This window comes from Pseudonaja textilis, chromosome 3 (assembly GCF_049901715.1).
Source record: "Pseudonaja textilis isolate UNSWEBS1 chromosome 3, rPseTex1.2, whole genome shotgun sequence".
Taxonomy (NCBI): Eukaryota; Metazoa; Chordata; class Lepidosauria; order Squamata; family Elapidae; genus Pseudonaja; species Pseudonaja textilis.
The window spans coordinates 10,743,310-10,766,273 of record NC_141992.1 but is presented as its reverse complement, the minus strand read 5'-3'; the positions used below and the strand labels follow the sequence as shown (position 1 = coordinate 10,766,273).

The window sequence follows — 22,964 nt, the reverse complement described above, 5'->3', positions numbered from 1 at the left end:
GGGAAGGCTAACAACTCATTGTACCTTCCAGAGGTATCATCTCAAGGTCAAAAGGGCTGGGAACAGAATGCAACGGCTCACCAACCAGCCCACTGTTGAAGAGTTTGTGCCCAATAAGGGACCCGCAGAGAGAGGGCAGGGCCTAGACGGAGAAAGTCAACGGGGAAACTTCGGCGTGTGAACTTCAGTTCTGGTTTTTCTATATTGTATTGCACTTGGCTTTTGCGGAACTGTATCTTTTGATCCAAATGACGTCAAGGATCTTTCTTGCCTAGAGAACCAAACTGGGGCAGGTCTGACAGCCTTGCTTGATGGTAACAGCCCCCTTAAATATGGATTTCCCAGGAAAAAGCGACTTGAGTCATATCATTAATTGCCACTTGAAGTTCCTCGTGAAACCGTTATCTTACTTAAAGTAAGTATACGTTTTGTATAGAGAACATAAAGCCAGTTAGATCTAGTAGTTGAAGCACTAGGCTAGAAATCAGGAGACCATGAATTCATGTCCCACCCTGGGCATGAAAGACCTCTGGGGGACTTTGAGCCAATCAGCAGGAGTCTCTGAGTTCTAGTCCCGCCTTTGTAATGTAAGTCAGGTGGGGCCAATCACCAGGAGCCTTTGAGTTCTAGTCCCGCCTTAGGAATGAAAATCTGATGGGTGACTTTGGGGCCAATCACCAGGAGTCTCTGAGTTCTGGTCCCTTCTCATTAAATACTTCAGCCAGTTCCTTATATTCTGACAGATATAAAGTGTTCTTGGATAGTTCTTTTATCGAGTTTTCCAACCCTATCTTCACGTTGTTTGTTTCTATTGGATGAGGTCCTACTTCAAGTTCTAGCTTCCTAAACCCTACTTCCCACCATATGGTAGGCTTCCATTTATCTAACCAGGCCAGACCAAGTGTTACTGCCTCTGTCATGTGTCGAACTACTACAAATGAAAGCCACTCCCACCTGGGTGATTTGGGGGCCAATCACCAGGGGACTGTGAGTTCGAGCCCTGCCTGAGGCATGAAAGCAGGGTGGGTGACTTTGGGGCCAATTCCTCTCCCTAAGCCTTACACATCTCACAGGGATGTTGTTGTGGGGAAAATAAGAGGAGGGGGGTATGTTGGATATGTTTATCGTCTTGAGTTATTGGTAAAAAAGATAAAGGCAGAATACAAATTAAACAAACAAACACAATCATAGGTATAAAAGAACTTCAGAACTTTTAAGAAAGCTAAAAGGGTAATGGGCTAATCCTTAAGTCACCAATTGCAAACTACTAGTTTATGCAACCTGATTCTAAAAACAGAAAAAAATACCCCTTGTCCAACACAAGCAGCCTATTCAGCCGAACTCACTGTGAAACTGGAAGGGTAGCCACCCATGTACAAAACGGTGTTATGGGGTCTGAAGTTGAACAGTCCATGTTCTCCTTTGGCAACGCTGTCCCCCTTGGTTTCATGCAGGGTTTGCTTCTCCACTGTCACAGACATGTGTCCGTACTGCAGGATCCTACAAAACAAGGAAGGCATTTTGTGATGACCCGGGGCGTGGCACAAAGACAACGCAGCCAGAGAATAAGTATGAGTCCCTTTATTAACTCCAACTTTGCCTCCAACGTTCCGGTTACTCTCTGGTCTGGAGAAAACTCGCCCATGAACCTGCAACAGTCTTTGGCTGCAGATACTCCAGTCCAAACATTGTAAAAAGAAAACTTCAAACTATAAATCCAACAAGGCAAGAAAAGGTAATAAATCCAGCAAGGCAAGATAAGGAGTTCCAGAAGTGAAGTAACATGGCAGTAAATTAAACCAGTTGAGAGGATGCCAGGAACTCAGATAACAGAAGCCAACACTAGATGAACTCAGCATTTGTTCCTGACAACTGCCCCTCCCAACTGATTCTCCTTTAAACTCTATCCCCAGGTGTGCCTTGTGAAGGGAATCAGGGCCCTTTCCTAACTCGTAAGCCATGCAACCCATGTTGTTCTCTTCTCCCCTAGGATGAAGAGGGGGTGGGCCTTGGTCTTCCTCTGAACCCCCTCTCCCTTGTTATACTGCTCCCCTGCTCTGCCCAGCCTGACTTTGCCCTTCCCTAGTTTCCTCCACAGCCAACGGAACCACACTCCCACTCCCTGTCAGCGGTCTGTCTTCCCCCTTGGATTCAGACTCCGACAGGGGCATGACACATTTGCTGATTTCTAGGCTATCCCTCCTATCCCTCTTGCCAGCATTCAAGAATGCCCACAAAAATAAAAATAATATGAACCAAATGAAAACATAAGCAAAACTGCAGCGGAATGTTGACAAAATCCATGGTACAAGGAAAAGAAGGCAAACTCCAGCCCCAAGGTGGCTTCTTTCCAAGAGGCCTGACAGAAAGCACTCTAGGAGCAAAGGAGAAGATTACTTCAACCTTCAAAACAATTTTCTCTCTTCTACCAAGTAGTACAGGTAGCACTCAACTTACAACACTTCGTTTAGTGAATGTTCAAAGTTACAATGGCACTGAAAGGACCATTTTTCACATTGTAGCAGCCCCAGGGTCATGTGATCAAAATTTGGATGCTTGGCAATTATCCTCACATTTATGACAATTGCAGTGTCCCGGGGTCATGAGATCCCCTTTTGCGACCTTCGGACCAGCAAAGTCAAGATGGATGCTAGATTTAATTTACCATGTTACTAACGTAACAACTGCAGTGATTCACTTAACAACTGAGGCAATGTTGTAAATGGAGGCAAAACTCACTTAACAATCGTGTCACTTAGCAACAGCAATTTGGGGCTCAATTGTGGTCGTAGGTAGAGAACTACCTGTAGTGATTGTAAAGAGCAATTTTACCTCAGAAACTCTTGTCCATGGATCCACTATGGAACACAGATTTTTGAAGCCTGTTTCCCCCGTTTCGTTCCTCCCTACCTATTGATCTTGACAGTAGCAAACTGTTCTCCAATTTCTTCATCGACCATCAAATGTGTTGGTTCATCATCTCCTAGTTTGTAGATCCATTCCACTTTGTGGTCTTTAAGGATGAGGCCCATGTAATCCCCAGTGGCCTGGAAAATACGAAGAACATGAGTGAACTTGGTTTGGTCATCCAACCTGGGGCCCAGATTGTATGAATGAGCCTGTTTTTTTGTTTTTGTTATATTGATTGTGAGAAGCTGCAACTCTCCTCCTAGCTGTTGCTTGTGCTATCTTAGGTTTAATTCTTTATTCTTTCATTCAATTTCTATAGGCATCCAACTCAATCAAGTGATTCTTGGATGGCTGACAATTCAACAACGGCAAAACTATAAAACCATTAAAACTGTAAAATAAAAATGGTAAAAACATCCAGGAAATAAATATATACAATAGCCAAAATAATTAACCAATAATAAAGCCAAGAAACGAGACTTCAGAAGTAGAAAACAGCAGAAGCAAACCACGTTTGTATTTTAACATTGCTCCGGTTAAACTAAACTTTAAGTAACATTTTCCAAAGTGCAAAATCTGAGGAAGAAATAGTAATCAACGATATTGGGGCAATGAAGAGGAACCCGAATAGAGCTAAATCTACGTTACACCAACAGTGAATATCAGTCGTATTGAATAACAACTGCATAGTAATGCCAACTTTCCCAAACAAATGTGAAAAACAAACTACCTTTATACTGTCTACCCCAAGCCCACTAGGTTGATCTTTACTGGTTCTTGATTTCTTTCCTGAGAACTTACATCCTTTTGTCCCAGGTACAACACAAAGCGTGTAGACTCATTCGGTGGTTGGTCTCTCTTTTTGGAGTCTGGGTTCTGAATATAGAATTTGAGGGATGTGTAGGCAGCCAAATCTTGGAGATTGCTAGGAATCCGGATTTGCACACCCGATGTGCCATTGAACTTCACTGGAACTTTAATCTAGAAGCCAAAAGATCAAAAGAACAAACATATGATACTGGCCACTTCAAGGTTGGCATTGAAAAATACCGTGGTCCCAGCAGGATTCATTATTTTGATACTAAAAATGGCAACTTTTCTTGTTGTCTTCCAAGCCAAGGGTACGGAGAAAATCGCAGGGGGTCACAAATGGTGATCACACAACCAGGGCACCCTGTGACTGTGTGGGATTGACTGAACAACAGCACTGGGGACTGCCTCAATTGCTGTCATAAATTGGCAAGCTCACATGAAATCATTGTTTACAACTGGATTATTTAGTGACAGAATAACAGACTTGGAAGGGACTTTGGAGGTCTTCTAAACCAACTCTCTGATCAAGCAGGAGACCATTTCAGACAAATTCCAATCTCTTCCTAAAAACCTCCAGTGTTGGAGCACCCACAACTTCTGAAGGGAAGTCGTTCCGCTGATTAATTGTTCTAAGTATTAGGAAATTTCTCCTTAGGGTCTAGGTTGGTTCTCTCCATTCATTTCCATCCATTGCTTCTTGTCCTGCCTTCGGGTGCTTTGGAGAATAGCTTGACTCCCTCTTCTTTGTGGCAGCCCCTGAGATATTGGAACACTGCTATCATGTCATCCTGAGTCCTTCTTTTCATTAAACTAGACATAACCAATTCCTGCAACGATTCTTTATACGTTTTAGCCTCCAGTCCCCTCATCATCTTTGTTGCTCTTCTCTGCAATCTTTCTAGAATCTAAACATTTTTTTTCATCAATAAGCAGGGACTGCCTGTAATTACAAATCCATCTCTTGACTGACCAGATTGTGTACACAAGTTTTAAGACAAGGTGATCTTCTCTTAAGGACCTAAACTCCGACATATAACTTGGTTTTGGAGTCCCACCCTGGGGGAGAGCAGGATCATCAGACATTGGGTGAACTTTAAGCCTTCTTACCTTACTGACAGCATTCCGGGCCAATGAGATGAGTTGGCGCACTCGCAAGATATTGTCCAAAACAGTTGCATTGTGGCTTCTTCTGTTTTCTAAGCTGGTCAACTTTTCCAGGAGGACTGGGAGGGTGTTTTCAAGACTTGAGACTGGACAGACAAAATTTTTTGAGAGGAAACTCAATGAGAGGAACATAAAAGAGTCTCAGAGAAAGCATGTTATGCATGATAGATTACAACTGAGTTCCAAAAAGAAGTTTCAAATCTTCTATTCAAAATTGCCTTCAGTGTAATTATGAGCTCTGATAATTTCATTATTTATTTCAGATGACATTTCAGGGCAAGAGAGGAGAAAGCAAATATAGAAGAGGAGACAGAATCATACGGAATCTGTAGGGTTTTTTTTTTTTTTGATAAGACTGAAGAAAACCAGAAAGTAAAGAAGATAGAACAATTTGCATCTTTTTTCTTTCAGCATTCTGTCTCAAAAAATAATGCAATGACACACTGGAAGAAAAATGGAAGAAAATGCATAAAAGGGAAACAAGAAAAAAAAGAATCTAACTGATATTTTGCACCTGACATTTATATCCTGCCTTTATTATTTAAATAACTAACTCAAGGCAATGCACATAGCTCACTCCTTTTTCCTCACAACAGTTTCCATGGCTAAGGCAGGTCAAGAACTTAGTCTCCTGATAATTGACCCAAAGTCACCCAGCCGACTTTTATGCCTAAGGTGGGACTAGAACTTACACTCTCCTGGTGATTGGCCCAAAGTATCCAGCTGGCTTTCATACCTAAGGCGGGACTAGAATTCACCATCTCCTACAACAGGGGTCTTCAAACTCGGCAGTTTTAAGACTTGTGGACTTCAACTGCCAGAATTCCTCCTCCAGTCATGTTAGCTGAGGAATTCTGGGAGTTGAAAGCCACAAGTCTTAAACTTGCCAAGTTTGAAGACCCTGGTCCTAGAGATTGGCCCAAAGTCATAGTCAGCCAGCTTTCATGCCTAAAATGGGACTAGAATTCACAGTCTCCCAGTTTCTAGCCTGGTGCCTTAACCACTAGACCAAACTGGCTCTCAAAAAAAATTAAACAACATTTCCTCAAAAGGCATTTATATCCAAATCCTCTTCCAAACATTTATAATAAAAAGAGAGGCTCTATACCCACAAATGATCCCACTTTATCCAAAGAAACAGAAAGATTGAAGGAATGGGAATGACCCACCAGTATTCTTGACATCACGGGTAGCTTGATTCAAATCTTCACTTCTTAGATCTCCGTACTGTTTTTTCCACTTGTCCACGTTTCTTTTCATGTCACTCAGTTTTCCTTCCATTGCGGCCACTGTCTCGTTGGCTTTTAAGGCTGTGTCTTTGGCCTTCTGGATTTTCTCTGATGCATCGTCTTGCACAGGAAAAGAGACAGGGTGCAAAATTAAAAAACAACAGCAACCAAGCTCCCAGAATTTAGATGAAAGAAATGTACAGAGTCAAGAGTGGCTCAAAGCCCACAACAGTTCAGATTCATTTAAACTCAGGAAGAACAAATACAAAAATCACCTAGCGTAAAAATTGTTCTCTGTGATTCAGAGAAAATGACTAGCCAGGAGTGAAACTCATTGCATTTCATGCATTAATGTTGTATGAATGTTGTATGTTATTTGACTGGAAAAAGTGATGGGAAAAATTTATTATTTATTTACTTATTTTAATTTATTTATTAAATTTAAATGCAGCCCATCTCACTATCAAGTGACTCTGGATGGTTTACAGTACCATAAATAACAAGACAGACAATGAAAAAGTTAAAAATATTATTACAGTTCATCCTTGATCTACAACCATTCATTTAGTGACTGTTCGAAGTCACGGCGGCACTGAAAAAAGTGACTTACAACCGTTTTTCACACTTATGACCATTGCCACATCTACCTGGTCATGTGGTTTACATACAGATGCTTCACAACTTATACTTATACTCATACTTATGACGGCTGCAGTGTCTCGGGGTCAAGTGATCCCCTTTTGCGACCGTCTGACAAGCAAACTCAATGGGGAAGCCAAGATTCACTTAACAACCATGTTACTAACTTAACAACTGCAGTGATTCACTTAACAACAGCGGCAAGAGGGGTCATAAAAGGAGACAAAACTTACTTAACAAATGTCTCTCAAAAACTGGTTGAGAAGGTTGCAAATGGCGATCACATGATCCTGGGATCCTGGGACTCTTGTAAATACAAGAGAGTTGCCAAGCGTCAAATTTTCATCGCACAACTGTTGGGGATGCCACAACAGTCGTTAAGTGTGAAAACTGCTCATAAGTCAAAGTTTTCAGAGCTGTTGTAACTTTGAAGGGTCAGAAAACGAATGGCTGTAAGTCATGGACTACCAGTATGGTTGTTTGGGAAATCCCTGAAGTCGTTATAAGCATTATAGGCTTACCATGGACCATGTCCAACTTGTTCTTTGCTGAGTTCAGCTGGTTCAGAAGTTGCTCCTTCTTGGTTTGAGTGCCAGCCAACTTGTTTCTGGCTGCCTCCAATGCTCCCATGACTTGGATTAAAATAAAATAAAAAGTACAGTTATCAAAGTTCAAATCAGGATTTGGGGAAGTAACATTTCAATTAGCAACATTAAGAATAGGGCCTGGGGCTACAAATGTTGAGATGTACCAAGACATTCCAGAACTGTGTTCTCCCAATCTGGGAATTGGGACAACAAGCTGCGGCCAACTTGCCACGGGACAATTTAACAATTCTATTTAATTATTTAAAATAAATAAAAAGTTATTTTCATTTTTGTAGTTCACATTTAATTCTGTCCCTCGCTCTGCATTCTTTCCTTAAAGATTCTATTCTACCGTTTCTTTGATATTAGTGTAACTCTTTTCCCACAGTGAGTTGTCCTGTGACTTGGCCATTGTGAGTTGTCTTACAGCAAGTTGGCTGTGGCCATTTGGCATTGGTTTGTCGGCCGTGGCAAGTTGGCCATGGCAAATTCTCATAGTCCCCTCTAAACCTTATTAAGTTGAACTACTATTACTGCTTTGCCTGTCCCATTGATAGACAGCTCCAGCTTCAACCCAAGAACATCACAAAAGAAAAGCGTACACCCACTTTTACCAATTCCAGATGATCTGGAATCAAAATGAAAGAGAAAATTGAAGTATAATAGGAACTGTTTTCAACTGCATTGTTATTCTTGCAACCTTTTGCCTTGTACAAGAAGGCAAGACAAGAAACAATGGATGGAAACTAATCAAGGAGAGAAGTGACCCAGTGGTGGAGTTCAAATTTTTTTTACTACCGATTCTGTGGACGTGGCTTGGTGGGCCTGGTGTGGCATGCTGGGCGTGGTGTGGTGGGCATTAAAGGGGAAGGATACTATAAAACCTCTTTTCCCACCTAACTCCAGGGGAAGGATACTGCAAAATCTCCATTCCCTCCCCACCCCACTAACCTGCTTTCCAGCTCTGTTCTCCTTTGCAGGGCAACAAAAGAAGACCCAGCCAATCAGCTGGGACTCGGGAGGCAGAGAAGAGATAGGGGCAGGGCCCGTCAGAGGTGGTATTCCGAACTACTCAAAATTTCTGCTAATGGTTCTCCAGAACTGGTCAGAACCTGCTGAATACCACCTCTGAAGCGACCTAGAACTAAGGAGAAATTTCACTGAGAATAATTAACCGTGGAATGGGTTGCCTGCAAAAGTTATGGGTATTCCGACCCTGGAGGCTTTTAAGAAAAGAATGTCTGGAATGATATACAGTCTTCTGCTTTAGCAGGGGTTTGGGATAGAAGACCTCTAAGGTCTCTTCCAACTCTGTTATTCTGATTTTATATCCTGCTTTTCCATTTCCTATAAAACTGTCCTAACTACCTAAACCAACAGAGGTACACACAAAATAACATATATCCTCTTCCTTACCTAGAACAAACACATAGTCTATGGCTCAGGTGTTTGGCTGGATCAGTTCTGGGCAGGCTGTAATCAGACCGAACCCCCAAATTCCAACCTCCATTGATCCATTAAGCACAATAAAGAGCCATCAAGAAGACCAAGGCTTCAGATGATAAAATGCCGCATGTGATATGCAAGCGTGGTGAATGGGGCTAAGAGGAAAGACCCAGATGAGAAGAAGGGTCTCACATGTGGTGGCAATGCCCAGAAGTTAAAAAAAATATTGGATGAGGATACAAAGATGGCTATGAGAAATTACAGATTATTTTAAATTACCAATTAGAACTTAAACCGGAAACATATTTATTAGGAATAATTAAGGGAAAATTTAGCAAGTCTATCCAATACATCATTATACAAATTATAATGGCGGCGAGGATAGCTTTCATGCAGGGCTAGAAAAAAGAAAAGATACCATCCGAAGAGTACCTGATACAAAAAATAAAGGACTGTGGGGAAATGGATTAATTCACAGCGGAATTAAAAGGCAAGGATGAATTGGACTATTATGTGATTTGGGATAGGTGGAACAAATGGGTAGAACATAGAAATAAGAATGGATGTATAGGTATAAAAGCAAATATATGTATTATTAACGACACAATGCTGTTAATGTAAATAGAGATTTGTAATTTTGTTTTTGAAAATAAAATACATAAACATGAAACAAAAAGAGAGAAGGAGGGTCTAATGGACCAGATTGGATGGAGAAGGTGCTGCTGGTTTCTTGCTCACCTCCGCTGAGTTTCCTTTGCTCTTCCTTCACAGCTTCTTCTAAAGCACTGCTGTCTTTCTTCATCTCTTTTGCTCTGTCTCCAAGGTTATGTCTGAGGACGTTCTGCAAATATAGAAGATAAGTGGTCTCACCTTACCTGCCCAGCTCACTCTTCCTCCTCTGGCCTCTACTGGTCATTGGTGGTATGCTGTCGGTTTGCACCGGTTTTAGCGATCCTGTTGCGCTGGTCAGGAGTTGGCCCTGCCCACCCGCCCTTTCCTGTCCTATATTTCCTTTGTTTGTAGCTCAGCTGATAGGTGTGGCGGGGCGGATTGCCGCGCCTCAGCTGTTTTACTCACCAGCACTGATGGTAAGTTTTCATGCTTAAAATTGCCCGTTTTAAAACGCTCCCCGTGCACCCACAAAATGCAACCAAGAAGCTTCTTCAGCTTTGACTGGATATGGAAAGATTTATACTCCTTGCAGACAGCTGGTCATTTGCACTTTCAGCTGGTCACTTTCAGAAGGTCGTTGAGTTAATGGTACCTATAGTCTGCAATTTTTCTGGAAATCTGTTCATACTCCCACACCATTCCAAGGGCGTTCATCCCAAATTGCATAGCTAAGTCTATAGACCCTGAGTATATAGTTAAACCACCAAGTGGACTCGACGACTCTCTAAAAGGACAAAAATGACCAGCTGTCTGCAAGGAATGTAATTCCTTCCATTCTCTACCATCCAGCCAGAGTTGAAAAAGCTTCTTGGATGAGAAGTGAAATATCTTCAAAGAAAAAAACAAGAAAGTCCAATTGCCACCTTTGGGATGAATGTATACTTCCTTAATCCATTTTTCAACAAGGACTGAGTCTCCATCCTTGACAAGATACCATTCTTCCAAATACCGTTCCCAATTTTGCTGATGCTGAACTGAATTATTTTTGTGTCGTTTATGAAATTAAACCAGTACAATTTGAAGAGAGAAGTGCAGACAAGGGAGGTTGCAATTGCATGGACATGTTGATTGGCAACCTTTACCACGTCATCAAGCAAAAACTGTCAATTCTACTTTGTCAAGATTGTTTTTCTTTGAATAAGCTGTGCTACTCTAACCATTATCTGCCAAGTATCTGTAAATTATCTGAGGAGAAAGCAGTCCTCTGTGAAAGCCTCATCTGTCTCACTAGAACAACAAAATTATTACACCGGATAATAGAGGGAAGTTGACTGCCAGCTCTTGGCAGGTGAGCTGGTGTTAGCCCTCTTTCCAATGGAGTTTGCACGACAAACGTTCCTACCTTCAAAGCTTCATCAGAAGCACTGATGGCTTTGCTGGCTGCCTCTTCCGCATTCCTCACCGCCTCAATGATGCTGGCATAGGCATTGGAAGCATTGATGGCTCTTTGAATAAAACTATCCTGGTTTGTGCCATGGATAATGCTGTTTTGGAGAACAAAAAGATAGGATTTTTTGTCAACTCATAAAACATTGCTATGCCTGTTTTAGTACTTGCCATAAAAAGGGGGGAGCAAAAGTACATTCCAACTCTTATCTTTAAAAGGTTGTGACTAAAATACCAGAGTTTTTGCCTGCAAATATATTTAATTGGTGAACGTGAATGATGACACCCAGCCTGTGAACGTGCTCAATGGGAGAATCTGGTTTATGAGACACCCGGGGGGAAGGGGGAAACAGGGTCACAGGGGACTGTATGTCACCTCTAATCAATCCTTTGAAGTTTTTTGAAGTTTGGCTCGAGAATCATGATTTAATTAGGGTGATTGCTGGAATCCTGACACTGCTGCTAACAGAAGGCCTGAAGTTTCAATAGTGCTGTTACTTTTATTTCCTCACAATTTCAGTACAGGTAGGCCTCGGCTTTCAACGTTACATTTAGCGAACATTCAAAGTTACTATGGCATTGAAAAAAGTGACTTATGACCTTTCACACATACAACCGTTGCAACATTCCCATGGTCATGTGATGAAAATTCAGACTGACTCATATTTATGACAATTGCTGCATCGGGGATCACCATTTGCGACCCGTCCAGGTGTCTTCCGACAATCCAAATCATCGAGGGAAGCTTGATTCACTTAGTGATTCACTTAGCAAGTGCAGTGAGCTGCTTAACAACTGGGGAAAGGTCATAAAATGAGACAAAACCCACTTAACCAATGTCCTGCCTAGCAACAGAAAATGGGCGCTCAGTTATGGCCATAAATCAAGGACTGCCTACAGAAGGTAGCTTGTAGAAGAGCTGGTCAATTTATGGAGGCTAGAAATCCAGTTTCATGGATAGGTCTTTCCCAAGTTCCATTACCAACAGTGGTGGGAGGCTGCTAGTTCGGATGATCAGTTGGCCCCGCCCATCTGACCCCACCCTATCCTGTCCTATATTTCCACGTTTTTCAGCTCAGCTGATTTGCGCAGCACCATGGATTCCCACACCTCAGCTGTTTTACTTACCAGGGCTGCTCTAGAAGGTAAGCTGTAGTGCTTGAAATGGGTGTTTTGAACACTCTGTGCATGCGCAAATCACGCTCTCATAGAACCAGTAGTAAACATTTTTTAATCCCACCACTTATTACCAATTCTCTCTTCTCACCTCCATGCTTTTGAAGGACTAACCAACCAGGACTAGGAAAGGATGTGGAAAGACCTGAAATTTCTCTTCCTTCCATCTGCAGTAGTATCATCAGAAAGAAGAAACCAGGTCTATAAAAATACAGGCATCTAAGGGTTTTGAAATAGGCTAGATCAGTGATGGATAACCTTCTCGTCGTTGTGTGCCAAAATTGCATGCACCCATAATGCAATGCACACACGGCTCCCTATGCACCATGCGCAGAGAGGCATTCTCATATGACCCCACCGTGTGTGCCCCGCCCCCCCTGCACATGCAGTGCATGTCCCACGCATGCTTCACCTCCTGGGCATGCATGGCAGATACCCAACAATCAGCTGGCTGGTGGGAGGCGCTTGCGTCTACGTAGTGGATCTGTTCTGGGTGATGGCTCACGTGCTGGCCGAAATGGCTCTGCATGCCATTTCTGGCACGTGTGCCATGTGTTTGCCATCGCGGGGCTAAATTATGACTTTAAAAAGGACGATAAAATACTGTAGTTTCAAAAGTAAAACCTAATAGTAGATGATGTATTAAAAATATTCAGCTCTTTGATGGTGATGATTTGGGTCCACATGTGATGGAATGTAGTCTGGATTCCCACAAGGGAGGGAACGGTCGCTAAATGAATGGTTGTACATCAAGGACTACCTGTAATAATATTTTTAACTTTTTCATTGCCTGTCTTGTTACTTATGGTTCTGTAAGACACCCAGAGTCGCCTGATAGTGAGATGGGGCTGCATTTAAATTTAATTAAAAAAATATAAGTAAATAAATAATAAAGAGTCTCATTTTTTTCAGTGCCGTTGTAACTTTGAGAGGTCACTAAACGAACTGCTGCAAGTTGAGGACTATCTATAATCGGGAAGGAATAGGATGGTCCTTCTAAGGATAGAAGCTTCAGTTGCATTTCAACAGCTGGTTAGGAAATGAGAACAAACGAAGCAAATTTGAAGCAATTGTTACCTGGAGAGATTTCGTGCCAGTTCATCTAGGAGCTTTGCATGCTCTTCTGCCAACTCCACCTTCTGGATCTTGTTGCTTGCCAACGTGTACTCCTTCGCCTTCTCGGACAGAGGGTATCTGGCTCCATCTAGCTGAGCTAGTAGCTTCTCAGATTCCTGTAATACAAGAGAAGCATTGACCACCATTCAGAAGACCTGCTTTGCCGTCCCTTTTCTTTCTGACTGAAGGGCCCTCTCCAAAGAATTGGAGCTATGAAGAATATCCAGACACCTGAGGCCTCCTACAATAATCACCTCAGCCAGTGTTTCCCAATCTTAACAACTCTAAGGTATGTGGATTTCAACTCCCAGAATCCCCCAGCCAGCCATGCTTGTAGACTTCAGTTTCCATAATTCCCCAGCCAGAAGGCTTGTGGACTTCAGCTCCCAAAATTCCCCAGCCAGCCATGCTTGTAGACTTCCATTCCCAGAATTCCCCAGCCAGCCATGTTTGTTTGCTTCAGCTCCCAGAATTCCCCAGTCAGCCATGCTTGTAGACTTCCATTCCCAGAATTCCCCAGCCAGCCATGTTTGTTAGCTTCAGCTCCCAGAATTCCCCAGTCAGCCATGCTTGTGGATCAGCTCCCAGAATTCCTTAGCCAGCCATGTTTGTGGACTACAGCTCCCAGAATTCTTTAGCCAGCCATGTTTGTAGACTTCAGCTCCCAGAATTCCCCAGCCAGAAGGCTTGTGGTTACAGCTCCCAGAATTCTTTAGCCAGCTATGCTGCCCAAGGAAATCTGGGAGATCTTAAAGTTTTCAAGGCTGAAAAACACTGGTCTGTCCCAAGCAATATTTTGAAACACTACCTCAGGATCATAAAAGTCAACACACTTCCTCTTCCTCCCTAACCTTACAAGCGTTTTCCTCTGTACAGAGAATCCTTGATTTACAACAGTTTGTTTCGTAACAGTTGAAAGTTACATCGGTACTGAAAAAAGTGACTTATGACCATTTTTCACACTTACGACCATTGCAACATCCCCATAGTCATGTGATCAAAATCCAGAGGATTGGCAACTGACTCATATTTATGACAGTTGCAATGTCCTAGGGACATTGTATCTCCTTTTGCAACCTTCTGACAAGCAAAGTCATTCAGGGAGTGATTCACTTAACAAATGTGGCAAGAATAGTTGTAAAATGGGGCAAACCTCACTTAAGAAATTTCTCACTTATCAACATAAATTTTGGGCTCAATTGTGGTTGTATGTTGAGGACCACCTCTAGTATTCATGAAACAGTTACAGATAGTCCTCGACTTATAACCACCATTGAGCCCAAAATTTAGCTTGTTAAGTGAGACATCTGTTAAGTGAGCTATGCCCCATTTTACGGCCTTTCTAGCCACAGTTGTTAAGTGAGCCATTGTAGTTGTTAAGTTAATAACACAGATGTTAAGTGAACCTGGCTTCCCCATTGACTTTGCTTGTCAGAAGGTCGCAAAAGTTGTTCACGTGATCCCAGGAATCTGCAACTGATCATACATATAAGTCAGTTGCCCAGCATCCGAATTTTGATCACCTGACCACGGGGATTAACACATTTTAACAGATTAACAGAGTTGGAAGGGACCTTGCAGGTCATGTAGTCCAACTCCCCCGCTTGCCCAAGCAGGACACTCTACACCCGTGATGGCAAACCTATGGCACGCATGCCACAGGTGGCATGCAGAGCCATTTGCGTGGGCACGCGAGCCCCAGGCAAACTTACCTACACTGCACATGTGAACGCCTCCTAGCTGATTTTCAGCCCGTTTGAGGCCATTTTCTCCCTCCTCTGCAGCCTCGGGGAGGCCGAAAAACGGGCCGGTTTCGTCACTTCGAAATGGGCCTGTTTTTCGGCCTCCCAAGGCTTCAGATGCTTCCCTCGATCCTCCGGGAGGGCGAAAATGGCCTCAAACGGGTCAAAAATCAGCTGGGATGCACAGTGGGGGCGAGGCACATTGCATTGTGGGTGCCAGCATGCGCGCACTTTAGGCATACCATAACAAAAAGGTTCGCCATCACTGCTCTACACCATTTCTGACAGATGAAGTCCAGTCTCTTCTTAAAACCTCCAGTGATGAAGCTCCCACAACTTCTGAAGGCAACTTCTGTTCCCTTGGTTGACTGCTCTCACTGTCAGAAAATGTGGATGTTGCAACGGTTGTGTGAAAAATGGTCAAAAGTCACTTTTTTCCAATGCTGTTGTAACTTTGAACAGTCACTAAACAAACTATTGTAAGTTAAGGACTAATGGTATTGTGAAGATCACATCCTTTTGTTATTTCTTACATCCCCGCCTCCCAGGTTCCTGGAGCCACACATATAATTTCTCTTCCCTAGAGAAGCACCATGTTTAAAACATCACTTACCTCTTTCGCATTTATAACCATCTGCAGAAATTCAGAGATCTTCCTCAAGGAGCCTTTAGCCATACTCAAAGTAGTCTGGGTTGTGTCATACTGTTTCTCAATTTCCCTGATCTTTTGCTGTTAAAGAAAAAGAGAGTATTTAGAAGAATAAATTAAATACTAACGCTGTGATGGCAAACCTATGGCACATGTGCCACAAGTGCCACGCAGAGTCATTTGTGCTGGCATGCGAGCCACAGGCAAACTTACCTCACTGCGCATGTGTGCACTTCACAGCTGATTTTTTTTTCCAGTTGGTTTGAGGCCTTTTTTGGCCTCCCAGAGGCTTGGAAAAAGTTGCAAGGCTTCTCAGGCTGAATTATAGGCCCGTTTTGTCACTTCCAGTATTACAGGATGCTGGCATGCGAATGCAAGTGCACTAGTGCATGCGCAATTTTTGGCACAGAAGCCCCAAAAGGTTAGCCACCATTGTACTAATGCATAACATGCAAAATCTGATCAAAAAAGTCCAGGACACTCTGCTCCTCGTCCATATATACACCCCAAATTTCTTTGTTACATTATGTGTTTTTGTTATTTTAGTTCTTTTTCCTCATTTTTAAAAGAATTCTCTGTATTCACCTGCAGAAAATTGTTCTGATTCTTCGACTTACAACCATTCATTTAGTCACCATTCGAAGTTACAACGGCACTGAGAAAAGGGACATGATTGTTTTTCACACTTATCACCGCTGCAGCATCCCCATGGTTATGTGAACAAACTTTGGACACTTGGCAATTTTATGAGGGTTGCAGTGTCCCAGGGTCACATGAACCCCTTTTGTGACCTTCTGACAAGCAAGGTCAGTGGGGAAGCTGGATTTACTAAACAACCATGTTACTAATTTAACAACTGCAGTGATTCACTTAACAAAGGTGACGAGAAACAACTTCTTGTTTAGCCACAGAAATTTGGGGTTCATTTGTCCAATCATGTGACTATGGGGGGGCGCTGCAACGGTCTTAAGTGTGAAAAACAATCATAAGTCACTTTTCTCAGTGCTGTTGTAACTTTGAATGGTCGCTAAACAAATGGTTGTAAGTCAAGGACTACCTGTATTCCCCAAATCCCTTGGGGCATAGTAGTTCATTCTCAGCCGAAAATCTCAGTGTCAGAATTCCAACAATCGCCCTAATTAAATCATGAGCCTCGAGCCAAACTTCAAAAAACTTCAAAGGATTTATTAGGAGCGATATACTGGCATGATCTGTATGAAGCCGACTCTGAGATATGTCAATTACAATCACCTACGACCCTGTTTCCCCCCACCCCACCTCTCTGGGTGTATCATAATTCAGATTCTCCTACAGAACACGTTCATGGGCTAGGTGTCATCAATCACGCTCTCCAATAGAGGATTTCTGAGCCCAGAATACCCAGTTGCCTCAGTTACAATCTTTGTGGGATAAGCTTGGAATGTGCATCTAAGTTTATTTGCTGTATGCTCCTTCAGGGTCCTCCCCGCCTTTCGTAGGGCAACTTGGAAACCGGCATAGGAATGTTTAGTTGACACTCAGTTTTTACCTGGGTTTCCTCTAAGTGATTACGGTTCAGGCTGTTGAGATCTTCTGTCTGTCGGGTTTTATTTACTGCTTCATTTAGGGCATCTCGTAGGTCCATCAAATCTGAATTGTACTGATCCAGCTGGTCATTGATTTGATTGACCAGTTGTTGGTTGGTCTCCAACTTGCTGAAGAGCTCATTCCTCACGCGGTTCAGCACTGAGAGAAAGAAAGAAAACTTTAAAAGATTAGCGATGAACATCAAGGGTTCCATGATGGTGAGGTAAAAATTCCCTCAATTCCAAAAGAGCAGTGTCTCCAAAATGGCAGCTTCAAGACTTCTGGACTTCAATTCCCAGGATGCCTCAGCCAGACATATCTTAAAGTTGCCAAGTTGGGAGACCCTTGCAAAAGAGAGAAAAGGAAGACACGTTGTGAATATTTCGAATTTAAGAATCCAGTCTCCTTTCACTGAAGCCTCATTTCTCAAATATCAATAAACTGGGTTCCAGAATATCTTAGTAAATAGTAAATCCTTGGGAATGACTCCCTCACATAGCCCATTTGCTTTCTCTTGTCATACTCACAATTCTGTGTTTCATCATATTCCTCAACAGCAATGGCTCTCTGGAAACTAAAATCCATGGCTCTCATGTGCCTCAACATTGCACCAACCTCAGCTATCTTCTGACGAAACTCTTCCGCGGAGGTGGAGCTAGCGTTGGCTGTGGTAAAAGTGTTCATCTGATGTATGAGATCTGTATAAAAAGCCACAACAATTGAGATGCTTGATTTAGGACATACCTCTGCACATATAGCTCTCGATTTGATTGTTCTGATCTAGGCTTCACAAAAATCACGAACCAAACTCCTCGTCCGAACAAAATTCCTTTTATTTAGGCTAATATGAATCCTCTCATTCACATCTAACAAAATCCCGGCAAACAGTCTTTCAAGAGAGATTTACAATCACAGACCTTATCAGGCTTGGAGAGTTGCCAGGCCTATAGCTTCCAAGTGCAACCTGTAGCAGAAAATACTTGGCAAGAAGTCAAGAACAAATCTTCACCCTAATTAAATGAACTAATTGTCTCCTGCAAACACTGCTCCCCTCTTGTTCTTCTTTATTCCCTATAGGAGGGGCCAATTACTGTCCACGTGTGCCTTTACTCTCAAGTTGACCCTTGTTCCTTAACTGTTCCCTTCCCCTGGCAGCTCTGCACATGCGCACATCAGGAACAGGCTCCAGCTATTCTTCTGCCTCACTGATCTCCGACTCTGAAGGCAGCTGATAACTGTCGGACAGCCCTGGCCCCGTTTCTGCCTCTGACGCAGAGCCCTCGTCAGAGCCTTCCCCAGACTCCAGGACTGTCCCATGTTCCTCCCCAACCTCCTCACTGTCTGAGTCTGCCATTAGCTCCACTGGCTGCTGGTGGGCCACAACATTGACTTAGCAGATGACCAAGCTGAGCCCGAAGGAGGGTCAAATACATCATAAGTTATGAGTCCCTGTGCGCACGCAAGAGATCTAAGTCCAGCCCATTATGAGTGCCTTTCTTATCTCTCACTCATTTCCCTTGACCATTAGTTGGCCAGATTCTAGTAGAGAGCTCAAGCTTGCAATAAATCTTTACAATCATTTGAACTGCCTGAATCTCCTGATTTCCCCGGCATAAGATACTTGATTTCCCTTTAAAAGAAAGCCATTTCTCTCAGGATTCCAAAACATTAATCGGATTCAGCATTCAGAACCACCAACCAATTAGCAAAATAATACCCTACTGACTCTCATCCCATGGAAGTCTTCGATATCATTTTATTTGTTTCTGCAAAACATTATTCCACTTTTTTACATTCACCAGGATGTGTGATCATGCTAGTTTCATGACAGAAACCATACCTACATTTGTAACCTGTGCACAAGGTATACCCATCACACCAATGTTTCCAATTCACACTCAACTCGCAAACATTTTCTATCTTTCAGCAGTTGCTACCAAAATGCCTTTCAAATATATAACTAAGAGAAATAATTAGATTACAAAAGAACCCTTGGACTGGAACTATCTTCTGCTTTCTGATTTTCCATGATTTGCATATAGTCCTCAACTTACGACCACAACTGAGCTCAACATTTCTGTTGCTAAGCAAGACAGTTGTTAAGTGAGTTTTGCCCCATTTTATGACCTTTCTTGCCACAGCTGTTAAGGGAATCACTGCGGTTGTTAAATTAGTAACACGGTTGTTAAGTGAATCTGGTTTCCCCCTCGCTTTTCAGAAGGTCGCAAATGGTGGACACATGACCCTGGGACAGTGCAGCCGTCATAAATACGAATCAGTTGCCAAGCATCCAAATTTGATCACATGACCCTGGGGGATGCTGCAATGGTTGTGTGAAAAACGGTCATAAGTCACTTTTTTTCAGTGCCGTTGTAACTTTGAACGGTCACTAAATGAATTGTTGTAAGTCAAGGGCTAACTGGGATGAGGTGATCCTTTGCTAAAGAATCAACATCATAGTGGTCGTGTACCTGGGATTATCTGTACACGAGTCTTTTCAACAACAGCTGCTTATGAAAAAATGAGTCTTACATAGATACAATCAGCATAAATTTTATACAAACCTTGTACACTACACACTTGGAATTTAAGCATCACTCTTGGATCATCTGCTGGGTTTTTTTTTAAATTGGAATTGGTCACTTCTCAAGTAGCACTTTTTGAAAGCAGGAAAATATATAGAATTTTGCCTTACCATTAATTTTATTTTGAATTTTGGTGATGTTCAGAACAAGGCTCTCTGCTTGCTGATAGGTCTCCTGGGTAACATCCATCAGATGGTTTGCTTTTCTGTGGGTCATTGTTGCCTAAAAACAACACTGTCAGTTTAGAGAACCCTGAAAGTTACAGGGGCAGGCCAACAATTTACAACAATCGGGAAGTTTGCTTAAAGACAGTTGTGAGTTCAGCTTAATTTCTTTCTAAAGATTAATTTAAAATCACATTGTTGTCCCAGAGACACAGCTATATAATAAAGTAATGTTTTTTAAAAAGGATTTGGGTCATTGCTGATGGACCACATAATGGTCTTTAGATTCCTGGTGGAATCCAAAAGGAAAATGGCTAAAAATGTTAAGCAACCAAAGCTGTCTGAACCTGCCATGTTCTCTTTTCTCGATTGTTTGGGTACAATCATTTCTCTTTTGCCTAATATTAAGAGCAGTTTTGACAATGAAATTAATTACTTAAGGAGGTGCAGAGCCAACCACCAAGAGACTCTGAGTTCTATTCAGGGGTGGGCTTCAAAAATTTTAGCAAAGGGTTCTCTGTCCGGTTGCTGGGTGGGTGTGGCCATGGTATGCTTGGCGTACTTGGTCTCCTGAACCACTGGGGGGGAGCGTTTTTGCCCTCCCTGGGTTCTGGAGGCTTTTGTCAAGCCTCAGGGAGGGTGAAAATGGCCTCCCCAGGCCCTAAAGGGTCTCTGGAAGCTGGAAACGGGCCCATTTCCGGCCTTCCTGAATTTCCTGTAGGCTTACTTACTTACTTACTTACTTACTTATTTATTTTTATTTGTCAAGCGATTATAAGACACCAGGTATAAGTATAAACATAGTTATGAATCCATTTCATTTCATGGATTCATATAAGAAAAATAAAAAGAAACAATAGGACAGGGACGGTAGGCACGTTGGTGCGCTTATACAGGTCTCTTAGGAAAGGCGTGAGGTCAATAGTAGACAATAGTAAGGTTAAAGTTTTTGGGGTTTGAGGAAGAAACCACAGAGTCAGGTAGAGTATTCCAGACATCGACCACTCTGTTGCTTGTTGTGGTTGAAAGCTGTTTGGGTGACCCTGGGTCACACTCTCTCAGCCTGACCCAACTCAAAGGGTGATTGTTGTGGGGAGAATAAGACGAAGTCTTTCATAGGATCACTACTGTGAGTTAACTAATAAAAGCAATAAAGGTGGGATAAAACTCAAACAAATAAGGATTTCTCCTTCCAGAAAAAGAGAAATAAGTGGAGGATTGCAAGATTTTACAACTCATTGCTTGACTATGCTTAAATAATCAGCACCAGATAGCTTTACCTTCCCCCATGATAAAATTCAGATGTGATTACATCTGGTACACGAGGAAGGATATTCCTAGCTATTTTCACAGGTAGGTGTAAAAATTAAGCACTGACTTCTGAAACTAAAAGAGGAATATCTCTTTTAAAGGTAGAGCCTTGTCCCAAGCAAAGTTAACCTTGTCCAGACAGTTTTGGTCACCACAGACAAAAATTCAGTTTTGGTCACCACATTACAAAAAAAGACTTTGGAAAAAGTACAAAGAAGAGCAACTAAGATGATTGAAGGCCTGGAAACTAAAACATATGAAGAACGACGTTTGGGTAGTCTAGAGAAAAAAAGGACTAGGGGGGGCATGATAGGGGTATTCCAGTATTTGAAGGGCTGCCATAAAGAGGAGGGGGGGGGTCAATTTATTTTCAAAAGCACCAGAGGGCAAGGAAAAGAAACAATGGATGGAAACTAAAGGAGAGAAGCAACCTGGAATTAAGGAGAAACTTCCAAACAGTGAGGATATTTAACCGGTGGAACAGCTCGCCTCCAGAAATTGTGGGTGCTCCATCACTGGAGGTTTTAAGAAGAGATTGGACAGTCACTTGTCCGAAATGGTATAGGGCCTCCTGCTTGAGCAGTGGGCTGGACTAGAAGACCTCCAAGGTCCCTTTCCAGCTCTATTCTGATTCTGACTCAGATCACTTTACTAAAGCACCTTGTTGTACATTGTACCAGCTGTAATACAGGTTGTCCCCGACTTATGACCACAACTGAGCCCAACATTTCTGTTGCTAATTGAGGCAGTTGTTAAAATGAACTTTGCCCCATTTTACGATCTTTCTTGTTGCCATTGTTAAGTGAATCACGGCAGTAGTTAAGTTAGTAGCACGGTAAAAATTAATTGGGTTTCCCAACACTGACCTTGCTTGTCAGAAAGTCGCTAAAGGGGAACACGCAACCCCAGGACACTGCAATCGTTGTAAATATGAACCAATTGCCCAGTGTCCGAATGTTGATCACGTGACCTTGCGGGGGTTGGGAGTGCTTGCAACAGTCCAAAGTGTGATAACAGATAATCTCCTGCTTGGGCGGGGGGTTGGACTAGATGACCTACAAGGTCCCTTCCAAGAGTTGGAAGGGACCTTGTAGGTCATCTAGTCCAACCCCCCCACCCAAGCAGGAGACCCTACACCATTTCTGACAGATGGGAGTCCAATCTGTTGTTGAAGGTCTCAAGTGATGGTGCTCCCACAACTTCCGAGGGCAATTTCTGTTCCATGGGTTAACTGTTCTTCCTGTCAGAAAGTTTCTCCTTATTTCCAGGTTAAATCTCTCCTTGTTCAGTTTCCATCCATTATTCCTTGTCTGGCCTTCGGGTGCTTTAGAAAATAGTTTGACCCCCTCCTCCTCTCTGTGGCAGCCCCTCAAATATTGGAACACTGCTATCCTGTCTCCCCTGGTCCTTCTCTTCACTAGACTAGCCAGGCCCAGTTCCTGCAATGGTTAAAAAAAAAAAAAAGGTCCTATGTGCCTTTTTTCACATAGATCCTACAGTCCTATGTGAAAAACAGTCTATGTGCTGTTGTGGATTCCAACGGTCACTAAGCGAACTGTTGTATGTTGAGGATTACCTGTGCAAATATGGAAAGGGGAAAGGGAAAAAAATAATGGCTGCACCTTGTGCTGAAGTGCATTCAGATCCTGAACAAAATCCGTGTTCTCCTCTTCCAGTTCATCGGCATGTTGCCTCACCCTGTACAGAGACCTCTGGTACTCGCGCACTTGGTTCTGCGAGGAAAGAAACAAACGCAGGGTAAACCTAGAACCTCTGGATCTTTGTAGAACGATTGGAAGAGGAACAATT

General features: G+C 42.6%; 1 protein-coding gene across 3 annotated transcripts in view; it reads right to left on the bottom strand.

Annotated features, from left to right (window-relative positions):
- LAMA5 (laminin subunit alpha 5) overlaps positions 1–22,964 on the bottom strand; it is a 211,394-nt gene that overhangs the window by 21,598 nt on the left and 166,832 nt on the right. For all 3 annotated transcript variants that reach the window (XM_087928918.1, XM_026697402.2, XM_026697403.2), the window contains exons 50-63: positions 22,778–22,888; positions 19,791–19,902; positions 17,623–17,793; positions 17,058–17,254; positions 15,494–15,610; positions 13,100–13,254; positions 10,803–10,944; positions 9,527–9,629; positions 7,277–7,387; positions 6,057–6,236; positions 4,831–4,973; positions 3,712–3,891; positions 2,911–3,047; positions 1,347–1,500 (exon numbers count right to left, since the gene is read on the bottom strand). In XM_087928918.1, coding sequence (XP_087785044.1) covers positions 1,347–1,500; positions 2,911–3,047; positions 3,712–3,891; positions 4,831–4,973; positions 6,057–6,236; positions 7,277–7,387; positions 9,527–9,629; positions 10,803–10,944; positions 13,100–13,254; positions 15,494–15,610; positions 17,058–17,254; positions 17,623–17,793; positions 19,791–19,902; positions 22,778–22,888 — 2,013 coding nt within the window. The remainder of the gene's footprint in view (positions 1–1,346; positions 1,501–2,910; positions 3,048–3,711; positions 3,892–4,830; positions 4,974–6,056; positions 6,237–7,276; positions 7,388–9,526; positions 9,630–10,802; positions 10,945–13,099; positions 13,255–15,493; positions 15,611–17,057; positions 17,255–17,622; positions 17,794–19,790; positions 19,903–22,777; positions 22,889–22,964) is intronic.